Raw genomic sequence first — 23,748 nt, 5'->3', positions numbered from 1 at the left:
CATAAAATAACTTTAATAATTGTCATTGTCATTGTCATAAAAGTGGGTGTATAAAACATATAAGTTGGATACCTTTAGGTACTTTTAACCCATTGGGTCGTTTTAGTGCATCACAAAGAACTAAGGAATCATGCACTGATCCTTCCCAACCAGCAAGAACAGAAGTGAAACATAAGTCAAAACCTACGCCTGCAAAAGGACGCTCTTTGTGTGGTAAGGTTTTCTTCCTTGAAATGCAGCTACTTCGGATGCGGGGACAAAAGCATGTATATGTGTCACATCTAGGACCCTGATACAGTCCTAGTGTTCAATGTTTTAGATTAGAATTAATCATAAATAAATACAATTATTTGAAATCTTATACAATAATACCTTGAAATATGGATATAGTGTGTGTCTTGCTGTTATGTATGTTCGAGTTTGACTACTTGGTGGCTGTATATACTCATGTTGTAATTCACCGATTGTAAATAACATGTGATTGAAGTATTTGCTAACTATCTCACCAGATCTCAAGAAATTATATGCAATAACTCGATTGCATTGTTTGTGGCCTATGGTGTGCAAGAACATTAACAATTGCTCCTCCATGCTCATACGTACTGTATCTTTAGGAAGCCCTTTTCCACGTAATATATATGTTGCATAAATAAAAAAAAAAAGTAGACTTTTTCATGCGGACCATATTGATGCTAGTGGCATCGTCTCCATCAATCAACCCAGACAAATACTTTTCCCTTATTTCGAACCTTTCACGTGATGGTCCCTATAAATTCTACATCTCTTGTTGTGTACCATTAACAACACAGTATATGCCATAGCTAAAATTGTTACTTGCAGGAGGTATAGTTCATCATCTTCATCGAAATGATCCCGTCTACTACAAAATGATAAGTGATTAATTAGCTTTCAACATATAAATCGGATATAAGACATTGTGTTGACTATAACTACACCTTATCATATAATCATCAAGGGAAAAGGAATTCAGTTATTAGTGGATATGCAAGTTCTCACAATTCAACCCTAAACCTAACTTTAAAGATAACATGCAGGGGTATCCTTTCAACGAGTCCTAATTTAAATTGCTTAGTACAACTCAAAGACAACAACCATAAACAATTTTGGTTAGAAAAATAAAAAAACCAAAATAAGAATTTAAATCGGAATTCAAAACTACATTAGTTCACAATAGACCTAAATAATTAATACAAAAACATATACAATAATTAATAGGAGACCATACAACATTATCACCTCCTCAACAGAGCCATAAGAGTGTAGAGTGTTGCGGCTTATCCATAGTTATATATATATAAAAAAATATAATAGAATAATTAAATCATTTAATAGGGGTTTAAAAGCAAAAAAAATGTAAAACAAAGAAGGTGATGAAAAAGCTAATTAAAGTTTGAATAGACACAAAATGTAATTATAGTTTGCTAGAATAAGTAATCCTACATAAATATAATTTAAGCAATCTTAATGACCAAATTCAAAAAAAATAAATAATTCATGCATCGGTTTGCTAGATTAAAATTTGAATAGACTCAGAATGTAACAATAGTATGTCTTAGTTCACTCATGAAGCAAAAAAAATATTGTTAGAGATGCTCACAAGTCTCCCAAGAATAGGCTCCAATGATGAACAAAGTTTATGCAGCCTATCAACCTTGAATGCTTCCACAATCACATTGTATGGAACACATACTATATTAATGAGTGATTGAAAAAAAAACATAAAGAAATGATGAAATCAGAAAAAACATAAATTAAAAAAACATAATAAACATGACCAAAAACATGGTCAGGATACAAAGTTAAGAACAAATAAGAAATGATGAAATAATACATAAAAGAAAAGTATGGGATATAAAGAAAGGATTACAAAACAAACTTTACCATAACATTTGCTTTCATTTCCATATCATTATTATTTTTTCTTATAAATATTCTATTTTTCCTCAACCCCAACACATCTAAGATATCAGCCCCAATTTCAGGATCATCCCTAAGCTATGTTTTTTTTTTCCTCTTGATAAAATATCAACCCTAAGCTTTTTAACATACATGAGAGAAAAAGAGTCGGAACTGTTGAATGGCCGAGATGAGAGCCAGATTTGTCTAATGGCTAGATTTGTCGGATGGCAATAGATCAGCGTCGAATTTGTCAAATGGCGAGAGATGAGAAGAAGAAGTTTTTTTTCCAGATCTCTTGGATGGTGAGGGATGAGAAGAAGTAGGGTGGTGAGGATGAGATCCTTTCACCCTCTCGGATGCCTCGTGAAGCCTTCAAGTAACCGACCATGTGCGGGATTTCAAATCCTGGAGTCAATTTTATGGCTATTTTGCTAACAAATGAAATCTCTCATATGTGGGATTTGGAAAGTGAAACACTTTTGAAATCCAAACAAAACAAATGAGGGATTTGAAAATTTTCGGGATTTACAAATCCAATGGCAATGGAATCCACGTTAACAAATGGTCATTTGAGATTATGAAAAGATATTTTTATAATACTATATGTAAATTTATTTCTCAAGACCTTCAAACCAAACACTAATTTTTGTTTTTTTTTAATACCTTTGTCCCTAACGAAGTATAAGTTGCACCTCATTTATCCTTAACCCTAAATTTATGAATCCCTCGACCCCCATCCAAGTAAAAAAAAGGCCCATATTTTGGATTGCCAGGTGGAGCATACTTCGCTGCTCCATTCTTGGTCGTCCTGCTCGCTCGGCCTTAATGGACGATTCTGGGGCCATACTCTGCCAGATTTCGGCGTACAAGGACTTGCTTGATGAGGTATTTCTCCCTTCCCCTCTTCTCTCTGTCCTGAATGGGTCACAATCCTCTGACATTGTAGTGAATCCTTTTGAAATGCTCCATTTATATGCAATAAATAGTTCCATCTCTGTCCAAAAAAATTTGATCCCCACTTGACTTCTTGTGCTTCTTCCATTTTCTCAATGCATTTTCACTAAATTTTTTGTGAAACTTTTTAAATTATCTGCGCAGATTTTGTTGTGGGTTTAATAGTTGGAAGAGTAGATGACTGCCACAAGCACCCATATTTTATTATACAACATAATCTTGGATTTTGCCGATTTTGTTACTTGGAGTGGCCTTATTAAATGTGGCAAAAGTTTCAAGTTTCAAACAAACTACTTATCAAAATTACATGTTTGAATCAGTTCTGGAAATGATGTTTTCTGCCCTATAATACAGATGTCCCGCAACAGGTCATTTAAAACTCAAAGCACCATCACTGCAATTTGGTATCTTTTCAAGAATTTGTTACATAGTTATTCCAATGCAGGATGTATTTGGAAAATTTTTTGTTGAATTATCTTTCATGAGGTACTCATAATTTAGATAGGCTTGGGATGATTTGACTCCATCTGATTTTTAAAAGTTATGCGTGAGGGAATTGAGATTTTCTGGTACCATTAAGTTTTAATCCCCCTTGGTAAAAAATATCATATGCAAGAAATTAATAAAAGTGGCTTAATGTTGATTTCAATAATTAAACATAAAAGCCTAATAAATGAAAACATAGTGTTAAGATGTTCATAATAGTACCCTATGTTGAAAAGTATGGAAGGACCTAGGTCATATACTAAGAAGTTCTACTTATCACAATATAATCTAAGTGAGGGTAACAACCTGAACATTTGTCAAGGAGTCTCATTACTATCAATCCCATCAACATCATAACTCCTATTAGTGTATTTATAATTATCACTTGTGTGGTGTTATTGTTGGTAACAAGTTCAATTGATCATATTCACTATGTTCTTCCAGACTACTTTGTATTATGGGATTCTTCAATAGTTTCCTTTCAAGTTCTCTCGTCTGTCACAAACACACATGATGATTCTATCATTGACAGACATTTAACATTTGATACAGATATGGCCTTCATATTGAGATTACGTATAGAAATGTTTGAGCTAATGATAAATATGCACATTATGATGTGAAAATTGAGACCAGTGATTTTTGTACATAGGTATTTAGTTTCAGATATTGAGAATCATTTTACTATTCATGTTGAGTTCCTGACTAACACTGCTTCGTCGTCAGTTATTCTTTGTTCATTCATATCCTGGATTTTGAGATACATCATAAAATACAAATGTAATTGAAGGATTTTAATGAGAGTAATATTTAAGTGGGGTGAAGTAAGTTTGTAACTTAATCACCAATCATATGCATGTCTGAATTTAGTTGGTTATCCCATCAGTTATTAATAATTATGTACCATATTTGATATCCCTAAACAAGTTTTTTTAAGTATCTTAAATCTATTCTATTGTTTCATTTATTTATTCTGTCTCCACCATAACATATTTGTTAGTAATTCTTCTAGTCTTCGCTAAACACTCAGAAATACTATTGATCATTTAAATTTATCTCAAAAATCATCTAAGAGTAGCTTTCTTATTTATTCTCCATCCATTTTGTTCTCGAGAAAGAGCTTTTTAGAAAATTTCACTCCCTTCCGGTGAATTGACATATTGTGAAGATCGTCTCCATGCTCAAAATCTATCATACCTTGTGATGTGGGTTATGTATGACTTATCTGTTTTTTTTCTCTTTCTTAGAACAAATTATGGGCCTATTTATGACTGGCTTATAAATTCAGTCTATTTTTGTCCTTGGCATCGGTTGAATCACCTCATTTTTCACATCCATTCTTTCCTACTTTCCTCCAACATATAGCAAATGCACCGAGTAGCATATGATACCCAAAGCCCAGCTGCCCAAGTAAATGGTGCTTTTCCTGTGTGAGATTCTATCTGCTAGTTGAAATTCAGAATTACTTTTAGTTACTTGTACCACTGGATGTGGCCCAATATCTATGATGTTTTTTTTTAATGTTGTCCAAGGCATCAATCAACTTAAGAAATATTGGTGCTCTGTGGCTGCAAATAGAGAAATTGATTCCCTTGCATGGATTTACGCGGTGGTCTATTTAACGGTTTCTCATGAAGTATGACCAATTGCATCACAATATATTTAGGATATGCATATATATTTGGTTTCCTATGTATCAAGATCAAAATATATGTTGTAGATCTGATAGGAAATGTGAAATCAAGCCCAGGTCCCACATCTTGGACTTAAATTACCTATGCTGATAAAATAAGTATACAAGGCATGAATGAAATTTGATTTTGTTAAGAACTTACATGTTGAACTACTAAGATGTTCTTTGCATTCTTGATTCCTTAACAGTGATCCTACTTCTTGGTTGCTTTATAGAAATCTCAGTGAGAAAGAATTAGTTAGATCCATTACACATCACTTATCACATTCAGTTGCTGGGCCACTGTATTATTTGTCTCATTATACCGAACCTTGATGCAAAAATATGTCCTCATCTTCTGAGGTGATACTATCTGATTATAGAAATCATATGGAGTACCAACTATTTCTTTCTTAAGTCTAAGTTTATTCTCACAGATTTTTGCATATATTGGCACCTTAACAAAATTGGTTGTTATTTATGCGCCTTGACCTCTATTCCTTTTTCTTTAACAATACGAAAGTTCTCCATTTTCTGTTTCATGTGATGGCACACTTGCTGACGATATGTAGTCTTGCTCTTGAGATGTTCAGACACCACTAAGCTCATTTCCTTGTCACAACATTTGTGTTGATTATGTATTTATTGTCATCAAGTCAAATCCGATGTCTTGCTTTAATAAAGATTTGAAAGCCATGGCAGCTACAAGAGCAAGAGACCACCTCAACAAGAAGCCAATTTGATTGCATAAAATCTACCAAAAAAATTAATAATAAAGCAGTACAACAAGTTGGGATTAAATTATTGTCAATAAAAAAATGCTCCTACAAAGCACCATCATAATAAATGACCGTTCATATCCCTCATCAAATACCTTGACCCCTTTAATCCCTACAACAAGTCATCTTTGTTCCATCTTTATTCCCTTGAAAGTTCTCTATCTCAGAATAACAATAAATCCATTTATTGTCGAGTATTTCATCTTTTTTTTCATGGCACATGCAGTAAACGGATTAAAAATTGTAAGACAAGGGAGAGAATATAAAAATTTTAAATTGACAGTGTTTTGCTGGATTTTGTCCTGATTTTTTAATATTATGGTCCATATGATCTATTTCTTTATGCTGTTTGACTTTTGCCTTGATGCTAGCTAGCCAAATTAACAGTTCTGTTTGAGAGGAGCTCACTGAGTTTCCTGTTTTTCTGAGGTCAATAACTTGATATCCAAATTCTGATCTACCTCAAGAATTCTGCTCATTTTCCAGGCCTGTGCCAGGCTAATAGATCTGAAAATTCAACTACATCCAGCCTAACTTTGTTGTCTATGAATTATACTTGATGTTGGTTCATGCGTTTTGTTTGTGGAATTCTTGTTACATTACAGTTCTCTCGCTCTTTGCATGAAATCAGTTACATAACTGTCTGCAGTTTACTAGTTCAGAAGGAAACTTATAATTTTTTTCAAAGATAGTCAAATTTCTTTGTGATTAACCTGTATATTAGATATTCTTCAAGGTGTAGTTCTACTACAACATTTATGAATGTTTTTGCATAGTATTAAGAATAAACTGCTTGTCTTTCTTCATATTATATTGCTGATGTGTAATATTATTTAATGTCTGTTATATCATGTTAGCAGCATTATCTCGATGAGGTTCAAATTTTGTTTATTTTATATTTTCTGATATAGGTTATAGGCACTGATATTGCCATCAGAATTGTGAAAATCTGTTCTAAATGTACTAGGTCAATGAAGAAATTGAGCAAAACATTCAGAAAACTAGAGAAATAGAATCAGAAATTGTAAAGTGTCTTGAAGTTGAACAAGATTCAGTTACGAAAGAATCAGATTTGTTAAAGATGCTTTCTATGAGAGATTTTGAGCTCAATGGTTTAGTCCAAATTGCTGGTAATGTTTTACCATCTGTAGTTTGATCAATGGCATCTTCTATTGTAATTTTGGTTCTGCAACTATTTGCTGGTTCTTGTACCTTATTCTAGTATTCCTTGATTTAGATGCCATTTGTTGATGTATAACAGAGAAGAATCAAAAGCATTCTCTTCCTTTCTTAAGGAACCTCACTTTGTCTTTTATTGGAATGTGGGCATTAAAGTAGCAGTGCAATTATTTTTTACAACGACAATCAATTGTTTGGAAAGACTGAGGGAGTCTGATGGCTCTACTCTCCAAGTAAAGCAGTTATATCACTATCAACAATTAGTATTTAGGGAAACAATAAGTTTAGTGAACATCATTGAGTGGTGGATGGCTATTGTTGCCCTCGATGTTTTGATGCATTGCATTCTTATTCCCTCTTAAGATTTCTATTTTTCATTATCTATTTGGAACAGCCACTTCTAGGAACTCATGCGAAAGTTTGGCGTGTGACCTGAGATTATTGCAAATGAATAAGGATGAAATTATAAAGAGAATATCACAGAAAAGGTATGCACATATTATTTTATAAACACAATATGCAATTTTTCTTTGTTATTTATGTATAATAGATTTGCCCTTATTCGACTACAATTTTCTTTGTGCATTCCTGCTTGTTTGCTATGTTGAATGTAGTTTCAAGTTTACAAAGTACCTGGTACATGTTTCCATCTGATTTAACAAATTATCTTGCTGAATGAATCGTTTTTCTTGGTATGGTTCTCTTGATATCAAATTATCGTTGGTCCATGTTAGATTTATTTGACAAACTGAATTATTTTTCAAATAGAAACTCACACATGATCCCCTCTTGGTAGGTAATCAAATTTTAAATGGCGTACTAAGAAATTCAAAGCAAGGTTGGTCTGTCCGAACTCTAGCTTGACTTGGGAGAGCAAAATAGATCTTCTGGGTATGGCTTGGGTTTTGGGTGTTTTCCTTTTTTTATGTTTGAGTTGAGTCAGGCTGAATTTGGTTTCCTCACTTTGAATTTAAGCCTAAATCAATTAACATTACTTGTCATTGTTAGGAGAGGGAGAGAGAATGTATCAAGTCTGTTATACTTGAACAAAGAACATGAATGACCTTTTGGGCCTACATATAGGAAGAGAGACTATACAAGATACAAGTATACTCCTGTACACATCGTATACATATACGTCTTATAGTCATGACAAAGATGGGTCACCAAGTCAAGTGCAGACTCAGGTGACTCGGCTTTGAGTCAGACAATTTTTATTATAATTGAATCATGCATCATATTTGACCTGGTTATGGTCCAAAACTTGTTGCCGGTCTAAGTCATGGGTCAACTTGGCTGGGTCAGCCAATCTTGATTCAAAATCCTCATCCTTGTAGTTATAGAAGCAGAACTAGCATCCACTGTACCTCCTCAGAACACAATCTTGTTCCACATATTATTGCATCGACTTTAGGATGCTTCAGTGGGGAGAACTGAGAACTTTTTTTTTAAGATAATTTCAATGCTATTTTTATTTCACTCAAAATACCACGAGACCAAAAATATTAAAAATAAGATAGGTTACTGTCAAGAGACAGAACCCAGTAACAGGATTGAAGAGGGAGGTGTATGACATAGAAATGGTGAACTTAGTCTCTTGATGTGTTACGGATCATGTTGTATTGAACAGTAAAGTAGTGACCCTTTTCTTGCTGGTTCATGGCTTATTGCAATTATACACATGCACAGAGTTTATATTTTCCTTTCCCATATTTTGTTAGTTTCGGTTTCCTATCATTGGAAGGAGAGTTTGGCAAACACTTCAGCCAATATTGCTGGATTGTCAGTGTTAGAATTTTCCAGAGAGGAAGTATTGGAAGCACTTTGTGTAATCTTTTAGGAAAGTTATTGTGATTCCTAGAATAAATTAGACCCAGAATTAGTCAATAGTTTCGAAAGTTGGAAACTTCCTCTACCTCATATAAACTGATTCACCCAAGTATTTCAACTCAATTCAATATATGTGAATTATTTAATTTGGATTCAACTGCAATCGTGGTATCAAAGCCCTAGAGCTTTCATGCCTAATTGACCCAATTTTCATCTTGGCCTTCATTGTCACTTTTTTTCAATCTTTTGTTAAAATCCAAATTCTGTTAAAACTTTTTTCACTGTTAAACAGAGTTGTCAACTTTTATTCCCTCCTGATTCATTCTTTTCTTTGCCCAAATCCTCTGCTCTACATCATTCCTTTCAAAACTGTAGCAAGCAACACCCCAGATGTACCTTCAACCTATACTGGACCTGCTTCAACAGGGGAAATTGCAAAATAGACTAAAGGGGAACAATTATCTCCAATGGTCATAATTATTTCACATGTTTCCGAAAGGGAGGGGGAAACTGAGTCATTTGCTTGGGACTGGTCCAAACCCAAGAACACCTGGATTTGATGATTGAGATGAACAAGACTTTACAGTAATGTCCTAGTTATAGAATTACATGCAGCCAAAAATTAGCAATATGTGTATGTTTTAAAGCACGGGCAACGAGATATGGGGTGCTTTCAAATAGACGTATTCAAAAGTCAGTGATGCTGTACAGATCTGTGAAGTGAAATAAAACTCTCATCCACCAAGTGGGGAACTAAATCAGTCATGTGAGTATTCCAATATTTTGAAGGGTTTATGGCAGGAGATGGATGATGATGAATGCAATCAGACGAAATGCAGTGAGGATGCAACCATTCTCAATAAGTTTGTTGGAAAGGACCAAATTTACGATTTTCTTGCAGGGGTACATATTGAATTTGATGCTGTAAGAGTACAAATACTTAGAAAGGATGAGTCACGATCATTGAATGAGGCAATAGCAATTAGTTCTTGCAAAAGAAAGAAGAAAGAGGGTTATGATTGAGTGTCCTAGTGAAGTTGTCGGGCAACTGGAATTATTAAAACAAGTTAACTAGGATTCCTTGTGTAGATATTGCAAGAAAGTCACCATACCAAATAAAAATGTTGGAAGTTCCCTGGAGAACCTCAGAATATGAATAAAGCATAGTTAGAAAGAGGTGAACAGAAAAAGGGCCAAGTACATATGGCAGACTTGCACTTGGCCAATGAGGATTAACCTTAACATTCTGACTTAAACTGGGAAGAGTTGAGAAATCGAGGAGTCTGCTTAAAACCTTACAAAAACCACATACAATAGGACTTGATCTCTAGCATTTTCAGGTATTTATTCTCATTTTTCTAATTCCTTTTCCCGTGTTTTGAATGCTTCAGATGGTGTTTGGCAATGCGTTGGGTTGTTGACTTAGAGCTACAGTTCACATGAACTGTTCCTCACAGACATTCGTCTTATGCACCCCGTATCCTAGCAGTAAGAAAACAACCATAACAGCTGTGGCTAGTTAAGGAGATGTTCTTGTGAATGAATGGCCTGTGCTTGAGAATGTTGTTCATGTCACAAAGTTGTGTACCAATACCAAGCTTTTGTTAATTGAAACACTCACCACTGATTGTAATCGTAATGGGACTTTTTATCCTTCCCATTGTGTGCTTCAGATGCAGGGAACCAAGAGGATGATTGGACATGCTAAAGAGAGGGATGGTCTCTACTTCCTTGAAGTAATAATAGTACATATTAAATTAAATTATAAGGGTATTAATGTCTTTTGGGTGAAGTTTAGAAAACCCCGACCAATGCATGATTCTTCACCATTCAGTGCATGATTCGTCAACAAAAATTTTAGGTGTTAAATTATTTTTTATCAGTTAACATCTGAAATTATTTTTACATGGTTCAACATTATTTTGTGCATCCCTCAACACTCAATGCATTTATTTTGTCAAACTAAAAGTAATTATTTTTTACAAATGTTATTTTAGTTGATTACAAGAATTAGGATGACCTGTCTTACTTTTCCATCACAGGGATCAGTTCCTTCTTTTTAGCAGTCAGTTTCAAGCAAAGGCTCTATCAGCAGAGAATAAGGAGTTAACAATTTTGTTATCTGAGAAAGAGACCCTTGAAAAAGAAAAGGATACCTTGAATATGAAGATTGATGCCCTACAGAATTCCACGAAGGATTGTTTGGGTGAAATTCTCGAAGAAATTCAGATATCTAATTCTGGTAATATTTTATTCTCTTTTTCTTTCATGTCAAATGATTTTATAAAAATTTAGTGAAAGATTCTCTCTGGTTGTCTTTGAATTTTTTACTCTTGATAATCATAGTTTTTTACATTCTCACCTTATACATAAGGCTGGCTGGTACTATTTTTGTGTGACAATCTTCAGGAATGCTATGCTTGGTAGTGTAAATATCTTAAATTTTGATTGACTATAGGGAATTATGAAGATAAAATGGTACCCTTTTTCCTGATTCTTTTATTTGTTTTTGTGAGAAATAATTTGATGAAACTAAATCGAAATGTTGTCAGACAAAATTATAGATCAGATAATTAATCGGGGGTCAATGTATCAAGAAAACTATAATATTGTGCTGCCATAACTAATGCCAATGTACATAACTATTAAACTATATGCATTACAAATGATTCAATGTTTAAAGAACTGCAAATTTTTATTTCATCATAATCCAGTAACATGCTGACTTGGGGTATGTTTCACATGGAGTTTGAATGGCTCTTTTTAAAACAGGAACTTATGCAAAGAGCTTCTTGTAAAAACTCTTAATTTTTTGCATTTGTGTAAAATCAGTTATTGTTCATTTTGAGCTTTTAGCTACTTGAAAGCTCTGGTCTTAAATTGCTAAACAGTCAATTTATCTGATCTCAAAGCTTTCATTTGTTGCAAAATTCTTTTAGATATTTGAAAAGCTATGCCAACTAAACCTTTAGTGTAGCTTATTCACCCTGTGTAGATGAGTTGGAACAATAAATATTTGTGATTTCTTTTCTTGAAGGTGTTTGGATTTACACAGGATTAAGCAAACTCCAAAGGGAACATTATTGATGTGGAAAACTAGGAAGAATGTAGAGAACCAATTAGAATAATAACTCTATTGATGCTATAGGGCCGATGGCTGGGCTTATTTATAGCCTTCATATATCATATTGAACCCTAATTGTTGCTGATTGCTGCTTCTGATTACTATTTTGCTGAACTTCCATTGTTGGAACATAAGGCCAATTTAGCATGTGAGATATTCTGTAAAGCCAACAACAATTTTGTCAAATCTGTAAAAAATGAATGACATGATTATATATAACAATACATGGAGAACCATGATTATTAGACTCCTTAAGCATGGTCTGCGATTTATTGCTTTGGTTAGAAGAAATAATAATATGTAGTTTCCTGATGCATCACCTAAGATATTCTTCAATAATAGATATGCAGTTTTTCGATATATACTACTAGTTTCTAAGTGTCTATGCCCATTAATGCATTCCTCGCTATTGTTGGCAAGATATGGTCCTGTTGACCTAATGGGTAGGAGGTGTCATATTCTCATATGCATGCACATGATATTAGTTTCTAGAATCTCTGGTTTGCCAAAAAGCTGAATGCTAATCCTAGTCCTCTAAAAGTATGCCCAATTTTAGCAAACACTAGGAAATTACACAGAAATTGGAATAACAAATTAGGAGCAAGTACTGCTGTATAACAGATATGCAGAACCATTTGATTATGATGAATGTTTCTTGAATCTTGGAAAAAACAAATATTGTCCTAGGAGTTCATTTAGAGATCAAAACAATAAGTTTGTTGTTCTTGTGACTGAAATGTTTGATCCCAACGAATAAGGTTGGTCTAGCTGAAGGCATCATTTAGAAAACTCATGTGGAAGCTTATGATTAGGGAACATGATCATGATTGCATGCAGGTTCCCTTTTTGGAATTCCTCTGCCTGTCAAAATTGCTTGTTATTTAGCAGAAAAAAGAAACGAAATAAAACTTTTCGATCAACAATACAACTCATTAATATGAAGTCAATGAAAACCTTTTGAATTTGGTAAATAGTATCAATGAAAGCTCAAGGTGTAAGTATAATCAATAATAAAAGATTATCAGAACCAATTAAAATTGGCTATGATAGAGAGGGTTGATAGCATATGGTAATATTTCTAATCATTTGATAAAATCGAAGGTGAAAGACCTGGGTTTACCCATAATGATTTCTTCCCAACTCAAAGCAAATGCCATTCTTGGATGGTATTTGATACACCAAAATTTTTATTTCACTGTTTAGCAGCTCACTACGATCATGTAAAAAAAGTAAATGGCTTCTTTATTCTTTCTAGAAATGGAGGGTTTCTCATCTAATTTGGATATAATAATCCAAGCGTAACATAATAGTTAAAATGTCATGTGTAATAATTCTTCTTCCATATTTAATAGTGCACTTTGTAAAGAAACAAAAATAGAGTTTTTTTTTGTTTTTGAAGTTGAGGGCATTTCTTTTTAAAGATTTTGGCCAAAAAAGATAAAAGGTTTATGTGGTTCTACATTTTGTTTTAATTCAATATTTTTTATCCTATTGAATTATCTCATTGATATCAATCTTTTGAATAATTGCAGCTTTGGACATCAATATTGAGCGTGGGACTTCAGAAAATAAAGAACTTCTAAATGATATGAGAGAACTGAAAATCTTGTTAAGTTCCATGAGCCCAAGTGAGGAATTTTCCTCATAAAAGTTCTTTATATTATTATTAGCTCACAAAAGTGTTTTGTTTTCTTTCTTCTTTTAGATGAAATGTTATATTAAAATAGAATATGATCCTCATATTGAACTGCTATTATGTTTTTTTCCCTACTCTATGGTGGTATAATACTCAGTTTAGTCCCTATATTAATTCAAAATGGCTATTTAGTCTCTTTATTATTTTTCGCCTTTTGGGAGTCCTTGTATTATCTATTTTGGAAGAAAGAAGTCCTTTCTCCTGACACTCATCATATTTCCCGTTTGCCTGGGATTAAAAAAATTAATAATAATAAAATAATGCACAAAATTCTTTTGCTTGTAATTACCCTTCTAACAAGTAATATTAGTTAATTGAAACCTTGATTTGAACATGAAACTAATGTTAACCTATCGTGAGCATCTCATGGGCGGGAATCTCATCCAATCGGGCATCTTCTTCAATCAGGAATCTCCTCTACCCGGGTGTGTACCTTTGCCAATCGATGCATCCAGTGGCACTGATTGCTGACGTCCATGGTAGGCGCCATCGCTACCAGCGTTGCTGGTGCTCAGCTGTTGTCCACCAGCACTTGAACCCATCAACTTCGGTGCCGCCATCCACTAGCACCTCAACCATTTGTGTTTTCATATAGCAATTGGTGGAGGCTATTTGATATAGCCTCAGCTGTCCGATGACAGGTAGCGGAGGAGTCTCAACCAGGAGAGGATTTGTGCTTTTCTTTTTATTTTTTATTTTTGGATTTAGCCTCAGCACTGTGTTTTGATATTAGCAAAGAAAGCAAAACAAAGTCATATAGATTTACTAAGTGAAACACAGATCTTGAAATAATAAAGTTCGCAGTAACAGCTAACCTGAAGTAAAATTCAAGGCGTTGTCTTCCAATTTCCAGATCTCTTAGACGGAGAATCCACGTTTAAGCTGAAACGAACAGCATCAAGCTTATGGCATCATAAGCATCGGAATTCAATTACCTCAAAATAAAAAGTTGTAATCTTATCACCTTTGCCAGAACCAATTCCATGGAAGTGAGCAAGTTCTTAACTAGGATATGTTAGGACTCATGCAATAGATGCAAAACCAAGTTCAACATTTTCTCAATATCTTTGGAAGGGTTCACATATTGAAAAGCCTTGAAGAGCTTTGTCATATGCTCCATAAGATCATTTCTATTATCACAATGTTTGCAATAGCATTCAACATCCAGATTAATACTTCCTTTCACAGTTCCGGCAAGGTAACAACAAAATGAGAAGGCTTGACAAGTCTTAAAGAGCTTTGTCATATGATGTAATCAACACTGAAAAATGAACAATGATTGCCTGATCCAGGGATAAAAATTATAGTTTACAAACAACATTTTCCGTTTTTAATCCGTTGCTAATTCATTTTAGAAATGGATTTGTGAGCCCCACCCCTTAATCAAATCCTAGCCATTGCTTTTATCTCTTAATCCTAGCCGTTGGTTTTACTTTCAATCTTAGCCATTGATTTTTGTTTTTTTGTTTTGGTCTCAAAACCCCTAGCCGTCTCTTCAAATTTTTCGGTTTTTAGATCATAGGGGGAAAAAGAGAGAGAGACTTACGTCATCTCTTTCTCTTCCTTTTTGCGAGTGATGTCGGCATTTGAGGGACGAGGGAGAAGGGTCTCATCGTCACGGATTTCATTTCACTGTTATTGTTGAGGTAAGGTTATGAGTTTTTGTTATTGCTCTTTATTATGGTTGTTTGTGACATGTTACTAGTTAGGGTTAGGGTTTGGTGAGAATTGATTTGATTTTAGTTTGAGGATAAAAATTCGGAAAGTCTCTGTTAGCACATGAGAGATCTCTAATTTATTTCGAAGATATAGAGATGGAATTTGGAAGAGATCAGAATAGAAAAAAATTGTAGATCGAGATCTTTTTAGCTTACTACGAAATTTCAGAATTTTTTTGGAGTAGTATCCTGCAAATTATAAATTTTTTTAGACGCAGTGACGCGGATGGGATTTCTGTTCAGCCCTTGAACAGTTTTTTTGATTATTTTCGTAATTGTAAGTTCTGTTTTTAGATTTATATTTATATAATAAAGTTATATAGGGACGATGTTATATTTGTCTCTGCAAAATTTCAGAATTTTTAGACATGTAAATTGTGAGATATGAGCAGATTTCTATAGGTGTGCTCAATACTATTTCTGCAGAGAACATTATGATTGCTTCGACAATTTGATGGTCTGGTAAATGGAATTTGGAGAAGAGTAATATAACAAAGTTATAATTTTTGGAGTAGTATCCTGCAAATTATAAATTTTTGATTTGGGTTAGAATTTGCAAAGCTACGCTGATTTTAATCCTAAGGTTTGTAGGTGAGTTGGTTATTGGTCTTGACCTTGGTAATTTTGTTAGTGTTTGATTTGTTTTTGCATTCATGTGAATTTTAGAATTTGTTTACTTGTAATTCTGATGGGTTATTCCCAAATTAGGACTTCCTGAGAAATACTCGGTTGGTGTAAGAATTCAAAAATCTGGTTGTTAATCAGGTAAGTATCCTACATATAAATCATATTATATGTATATACTCTAGTTTTCTGAACATCTGAAAATTTTGAGAAAAATAATGATTTTATGTATTTATTTATATTTTGAATTATTTATTTATTATTATTTTTGGAATTATTTTAAATTATTTTAAAGTTCCAGTTAATGATATTTTATTTTGGATTAGAATTAATTGAAAGGTTTAAATATTTTATTTACATTTGGATTACTTAATTTTTGAATTCCAGATATTTATATACTTTCTGATTAATTACTATTGTGTTTTTTTTTATTATCTATTCATGTTTGGATTCTATTAACTGGATTATTTTGATATGATAAAAATGGGATCATGTAACTGCAAATTACTTGCATTTTGCCCAGTATGAATTTTGATAGTTTATTGTTTTGTGAACATTAAATATTTTGACAAAGTACTCGTAGTCCCCAAACTAACTTTGCAATAACCCTGTCACTGGGGGTTAAACACTGACCGTGTCGACATGTACTCTGATATAGAAACTATAGTTTCCCACCGCTTTCCAGTCGGTGAAGAATAACGGCCTCGATAATTCGCTCGAGTCACTGAGGGTAAACTTATGAGTTCGATATTCGGCTCGGGTCACTGAGGGATAAATATATGAGATCTGTTATTTTGTTTTGACAATAGTTGTTTGGGGGACCTATATGCTTGGTTTTGACATATGTGTTTATTTGAAATAAATTTGATTTCTGATTTTGATTTTGATAATTTATGATTTTTTTGTAAATGATCCCTATAATTTTTTAGTGGGTGCTTACTGGGCTGTCAAGCTCATAATTTGTTGTTAATTTTTTTTTCAGGTTTTGAGGCCTTGTATGCCTACTTGGTTTCGGCCTTCTAGGTGTACGGCCGTTTGTCGGCGTTCCTGGTCCATAGAGCTGGGTTCGGGGCGTGATAGGATTAGAACCGGAATTTTTAAACTTTAAAAAAATCATTGCTAATTTGTTAGAAATAGAAATAGCACTCCGTTTCAGACATTAGTAACAGATTTGTAATGGAATAAATTTTGTTGCCAAATTTTGAAAATAGCAACGGAAATTATTCCATGTCAAATTCTTTGTTAAATTATGCAACATAATTTATTTTGTTCCTAATTCGTTTTAAAATTTTGCAACGGAATTTATCTGTTAGAGAATGTAGAAACAGGTTTGAAACAAAAAATATTTCTTTTTAAATTTGTTTTTTTTATTAGAAACAAAAATGATTATTTTGCAAATCCATTGATAAAATTAATATATATATATATAATTATATTTTAAAATTAATTTGTTTTTAATTCGTTGCTAATCCACTGCTAAATCCCAAATTAAAAAATAAAATAAAATGCTATATTTATTTTGATAATTCATATTAATAATACATGTTATAACAAATTTGTTCAACTAATACAACTAACACATAATGATTTCATTAATTCATGTAGAAAACAGATGTCCAAAAATGTTTGTTTAATAAAAGAAAAATGCCAACAAATAATAAATAACAACTCATCTAAGTGGTCAATGTTATGACCATCACTAGCTGGCTGTGAGTCCTGAGTGAACTGTGCGCGCTGAAGTATCCTAGCCTTGAAATGCATCATCATATGTTGCACCTGGCACATCATTTGCTCACGATACTGATCTCTCTCTTCCCTCATCTTATGCATATTCTGCTGAAGCCCCTTGTTATCATCCTTCATCTCATGTAGACTCTCCTGAAGCTTATTGTTTTTGTCTTTTAGCTGATCAAAGGTCTCACACAACTGTCTAATCTTAACATGTAGCTCCTTAGATGATGTACCTGTAGATGAAAAGCAAGTCAACAATATCACATGCTTGTCTAATATTACCCTGCAGGTCCATTGAGGATAAACCTGTTGATGATCTCTACGATACCTGGGGATAGAAAATAGATGCTTAGGAGCCTAATCCATAAACTCGACGTTTAATTTCCCCTCCCACAGCTTGAAGGAATGTGCTTGCTTTGTTCACAATAGAATGCTCATTATCCTCTTCTTGTGTTTGCGATGCTTGATCGACAAGCTCCAAATAACAATCCTGCCACAATAAATTTGAAAAGTCAAATATTGTAGTTAACAAAATTGAATAAAAACTCATAAAATGTAAAAGAACTCTACAACTTAAATATATATAAATAAATTACTCATCGATAACTCAAATATACATAAAGAGATTATTGATCTATTTACTTAATAGCATGAGCTCTTGCATTAATAAGCTCAGATGTACCCTTCTTTGTATGAGTCGCTTCGAAAAGCTCATATGGAAGAGGGTCACAACCAAGCCTTGTTCGCTACAATAATATAACAGCTTATATTAAGTTAAAATTAATGTTAGACAAAATGTAGAGAATAAAGTTATATTTATATAAATGGAAATGCATTACCAATTTCTCTGCATGACATATGTAGGAAATGGAGCCTCTTGAGTACTTGGATATACCAGATCTAGGTCTTTCAGCCTCAGTAAGATGGTTTGCAAAAATTTCAGGCTTCGAGCTTTAAATTATGGAGAATTCCATGCTTCATTCCATATTTTTCCACTCAGTGTTAATCACATACATGGTTTTCTCTTTTCCTTTTCTAAAGACACACATTAATGAACTATAACCTTTTTGCAGCTTTGTGTTGCCATGCCATCTTGATAATAGATGAAACTGACTCATCCCATATGAAATGTTTTTGTAGTTTAACATGAAAATAAATACATATTATATTTAGACTATATATTTAAAGAATTAACAAATGGGATGAATTCACATACTTATATTCTACATTATTACTTTTTTGAAATGATTTAAAAGGGTTTCTACTTATAAAATATTTCAAAGTTTGTTGATATCCTATATGTAATTCTATTCTCTTCTAGCTCGGCCTATCTAATTTTTTAGTTGTCTAAATTGGGCCATCAATAAGTGGTTGTGTGGCATAAAGGTATCATAAGAGTCACATGTAATCTATAATAAAGGTATCATAATTTGAAGGCTTGTTCTCAATTAATAAGTAGTTTTAAAGTGAGATATTTCTGCCAAAAGAATAGTGCATCACCTATGAATTTATATGAAAAAGTTGTTAAATACATTCAAATAACATATGTTTAAAACCATGTGATATCAATGACCCAAAATAAAAAAAAAGCCCCACTTTCAATATGGAACCTTACATATATCAATCTAATTTAATGAAAGCAAAAGAAACAAAATTTATACATTCCAAAACAAATAACAAATAAATAACATCAATTTTCCATTTTAACTAGTGGTTATTTAAAAACATGAAATTCATTCCAATATATGTCTTTCGTCTTTTCAGAAACATTCTTCCAACAATGACCATTTTTGTTCATTCTTTTCTTAAAGATAGATGTAATCCGTCGAGCACAAACATTAGAAGGATGCAAACTACATATAAACAAAGACGATAACAATCAAATATAAAAGTTAACAACAATAAACAAAATAAATTACTTGCATCAAACAAGTACTCATAAAAACTAATAAATCTTAACACTTACACTCCATTTACTACTTGTATGTGCATTCTCCCCAAACTTGAAGCATGGGCCAAGTCATCCATTGATGATGTTGGATTTCCACTAGCAGGCATAGTAGGATGACTGTCATCATGAGTAGCACCTCCAATAGCACAAAGAGTAGAAACAGAAGATGATGACGACCCACCAAATGAATAATCAAAAAGTGGCAATAATGGACAGGATAATACATCAATTGTAGAAGTGACATGTGTTGGAGTCGGCCATGTCATGGAAGCTGAACCATCATCGTGGTCATCGTGTGTAGAGTGAGTCTCATGATTCGCAGGTGAACTGATATGTCTAAACTAATCGAGTGACCCTTTGTTAGTCAAACCTACTCTACGACCCCTCTAATGTTGCCTGAACAATCATTATCACATCAGAATATATATAAATATAATATAAGTACAAATTAATGCTATTATTATTATATTATTTGATTTGATTGTTGTTACTCATAAAACTTTCATTTATAGATTTACCTTAATTCATTGACTATCGTTTTCAACTTCTTCAAATTCATCATTTTCATCCCCTTCATCATTACTTTTTGATTCAAGTAGAGGCTCCTCTTCACTCTCTACTTCTTCATCATTTATTTCAATTAGTGTCCCACTTTGATCATTTAGAGACTATTCTGCATCAAAAACATTGATGTGTATTGAAGAGGCTTCCATTTCATCTTGTTGAAAAGGTGGTTCACATGATACTGATGTTGTCCCAGAGACTTATTTAGAAAGCTCTACAATGGATCTAGCTTTTACTTTGAATACTACCCATCAAACAACTTTTTCACGCTTTAAGCTAGGGTATGTTGCATAATTAATTTGTGTTGCTTGAATGGCAAGAACATAGGGTTCATAATTATTGAAGAACCACTTATGGGTGACGTCCCCAAGTTTATATTGCCAATGACATTTTATTCCTGCATTTGGTGTTGGATCAAACAAATCACATTTAAACAAAATAGTTTGCTTGATTGGTAATCCTGGGTACTCTAAGAATAAAACCTCCTTTTAATTGGCAGTAGTAGTCATTTTCATATGTAGTATAGTTTGTACCCTTTATGCATACACTGCTATTCATTGTTGTGCTATCTAAACTGTGACTTGTTGAATAAAATTTATAGCCATTCACTACACATCCACTGTAACATTTATAGCTTCTTAGTGGTCCTTTTGACAAGTCCTTCAAGAATTGATTGGAAATATTTTTGGAGGGGTCATGTCAACTTTGTAGAACCATATTGCAAATTCATGTTCTAATTTCTCATCAACATGTCTATCTTCAATCTGCTGGTACATTGAGCATAACTCATCGGCATAGATACTTCACATATTAAAACAACAATAACAAAAAAAAGAAACAATTTCATGCTAGATGAAGTGTAAATGATATAGAAAATATAATCAGTTTAGCACTTATCAGGCCCCTTCTTCAGGCTCATGCTCCACATGGCATCTCATTTCTTTTGTTATTGCATTTGATGCATATAATCTTTGTAGCCTTACCGCTAAAGGAAAGTAATACATTTTCTTGTATGGAATATTTTCTTGTTTTTAAATGAAAATCCTTGTCATCACTTATACCTAGGATACTCACAAATTTTGCAACTCATTAGTTCATTATCTCCTCTCCAGTATATCATGCATCCATTTAGACAACAATGAATTTTCTCAACTTGTAGACCCAAGCCTTGAACTAACTTCTTTGTGCTGTAAAAGTTACTTGGTATTGTAATATCGATCGGTAACATTTCTTTCAAAAATTGACAAAAGTCATTAAAACACCTTTCAGATAAATGATGTTCTGCCGTCATATTTAACATTCTTGCAACTGTTGGTAGTTGTGAGTGACTTTCACGGCCCGCCCACTCCTCTTGATTAGTAGTTTTAACATGTTAAACAATTTCTAAGGCCACTGCATTTAGAGATTCCTCCATATACGCAGGTGAGAAATCAAGCCTTCCAGCATCCATGACCATTTGCTCATATATATTATATGATGATGGTCCAACACTTGTAACCATTTTAGCGGTTGTATCCTGTTCACCATGAGCATCAATATGTGGTTTATTAGGTTCTCCATGCATAATCCATCGGTAATAGTAGCTTACGAATCTATACTTCATTAGATGATACCTAACTGTATTTTCATCCACAAAGGCACAATTTTGACATTTGCGATGGTTACATAGACTTGATTTTGATTCCATCCATACATTCTGGGTGCCTCTTTGCGAACTCAATAAATTCATTGATACATTGTAAAAAGTTAGGGTTTAGAAAGTCATCTTTAAGCCTAACATACATCCAACTCCTTTCTGAATTCATTTTAATATGCATTGTGTTATAAAATGATGGAATCAGTGAACATTGTTGTATATCTAGTGGCATGATATATTATATACATGTGACCCTATCATAGTTCATAAAAATCTATTTTGCTTTTTAAATTCATATAAATAAAAAATACATAGAACTCACATTTGCAAAATGCTTCGCTTGATTATATGCCAAATTGCCAATATTCCGGATAAGACTAACCAAACATGTCAAAATGATAGCAAAGAGAATTCAACTAATCTAGATGATGCAACACAATGCGAAAGAAAAAAAATACTTTAATAATTAAAATCATAAAATTAGCATAAAAGATTAATAAAATAAATCATTTTTTATCATTAAAAAAATATATATACTGCATGTCTCTCAATGAATATATATTGCATGCCTCTCAATGAATTCCCGAGTTTGATCTTAGGACCTTCGTTTTCGCTTTAGATCATTTATCTATCCTTTTCATCCGTTTAGAGTATGATATCTGCTTTTTTTTTTTAATTACAAATGACATATGTTAGAAAGAATTTAATTAAAAAAAATATATAAGGACTTAAACGTAAAATATTATATTAAAAAACCATTGTAAATTTTAAATAGGGCGGTGAGAAAAAATTTTAATTTAAAAAAAATTATAAGGACTAAAACGTAAAATATTATATAAAAAACCATTATAAAATTTAAATAGGTTATGAGGAAAAATTTTAATTTAAAAAAATTATAAGGACTAAAACGTAAAATGTTATATAAAAAACCATTGTAAAATTTAAATAGAGTTGTGAGAAAAAATTTTAATTTAAAAAATTATAAGGAGTAAAACGTAAAATATTATATAAAAAAACCTTTGTAAAATATAAATAGATTTGTGAAAAAATTAATTCAAAAATTTGTAAGGTTGTAAATGGAAAATTTTATATAAAAAACTATTATAAAATTAAAAAGAAATTTTAAATATTACCCATGTGCAAAAAAGTACCATGCAAGTATACTGCTTGGTACTTTTTGCGTATTTTAGTAATTAATCTAAAAGATCCTTATTTTGGTAAATAATTAAAAAAATGCAATATTTAAAAAAAAAGCCGTTAAATACTTACCAATTAATTCTTTTTCGTTGAGTTTGCGTGAAACCAAAATATCAGCAAACGATCAAAACCTAAAACATTGATTTGAAAAATTTTCATCTATAGAATCTATAAATAATAGTTATATATTAAGAAAAAAAAACTTGAACTATATCAATGGTATTAATTTCTGATTTATCTTGGAAGAATGGAATCTCCCAAAGTCTAACAACTAAAACTTAGGGCCTGTTTGGATGCAAAATAAAAAAATATGGCATAATTTTATTATGCAGGAAGTGCAAGTGATTATTACAGAAATTATGACATATTTTATTCCTACAGAATGGGTGTTTGGGTAACAAAATAAAAAAATATTACAAAAATTATTACATATTTTTTTCTTATATAATGAGTGTTTGTTTTGCATAATAAATAATTATTACATAATAAATATAACCATTGGATTATAACCGTTGGTAATTAAACTTTGAAAAATAGTCGTTGTAAATATAATCGTTATAATTATAGCCGTTATAATTATAGCCGTTATCATTTTTCCCTATTTATACACAACATGATTCCTTTGCATTATGCACATAACTGAAAAAAAAAATTCAGTGTTGTAACCATTGTTTCACCATGGATTCC

At 32.5% G+C, this 23,748-nt stretch overlaps 1 protein-coding gene and 1 long non-coding RNA gene across 2 annotated transcripts; both read left to right on the top strand.

Moving 5' to 3' along the window:
- The first annotated feature begins 2,657 nt into the window (after nucleotides 1–2,657).
- On the top strand, nucleotides 2,658–13,784 carry LOC120268768. The gene is made up of 5 exons (XM_039276044.1): nucleotides 2,658–2,805; nucleotides 6,779–6,941; nucleotides 7,385–7,478; nucleotides 10,863–11,062; nucleotides 13,477–13,784. The coding sequence occupies exons 1-5, from the start codon at nucleotides 2,746–2,748 to the stop codon at nucleotides 13,590–13,592; spliced, it is 633 nt and encodes a 210-aa protein (XP_039131978.1). The 5' UTR covers nucleotides 2,658–2,745; the 3' UTR covers nucleotides 13,593–13,784.
- Nucleotides 13,785–15,232: 1,448 nt separating this feature from the next.
- LOC120268822 lies at nucleotides 15,233–17,019 on the top strand. The gene is made up of 3 exons (XR_005539048.1): nucleotides 15,233–15,286; nucleotides 16,067–16,123; nucleotides 16,965–17,019. It is a non-coding gene; the product is annotated as an uncharacterized LOC120268822 (long non-coding RNA).
- The last annotated feature ends 6,729 nt before the right edge of the window (nucleotides 17,020–23,748 follow it).

Source organism: Dioscorea cayenensis, chromosome 9 (assembly GCF_009730915.1).
Source record: "Dioscorea cayenensis subsp. rotundata cultivar TDr96_F1 chromosome 9, TDr96_F1_v2_PseudoChromosome.rev07_lg8_w22 25.fasta, whole genome shotgun sequence".
NCBI lineage: Eukaryota > Viridiplantae > Streptophyta > Magnoliopsida > Dioscoreales > Dioscoreaceae > Dioscorea > Dioscorea cayenensis.
The sequence above is the reverse complement of the archived record's forward strand: the minus strand, read 5'-3'. Positions and strand labels throughout refer to the sequence as shown.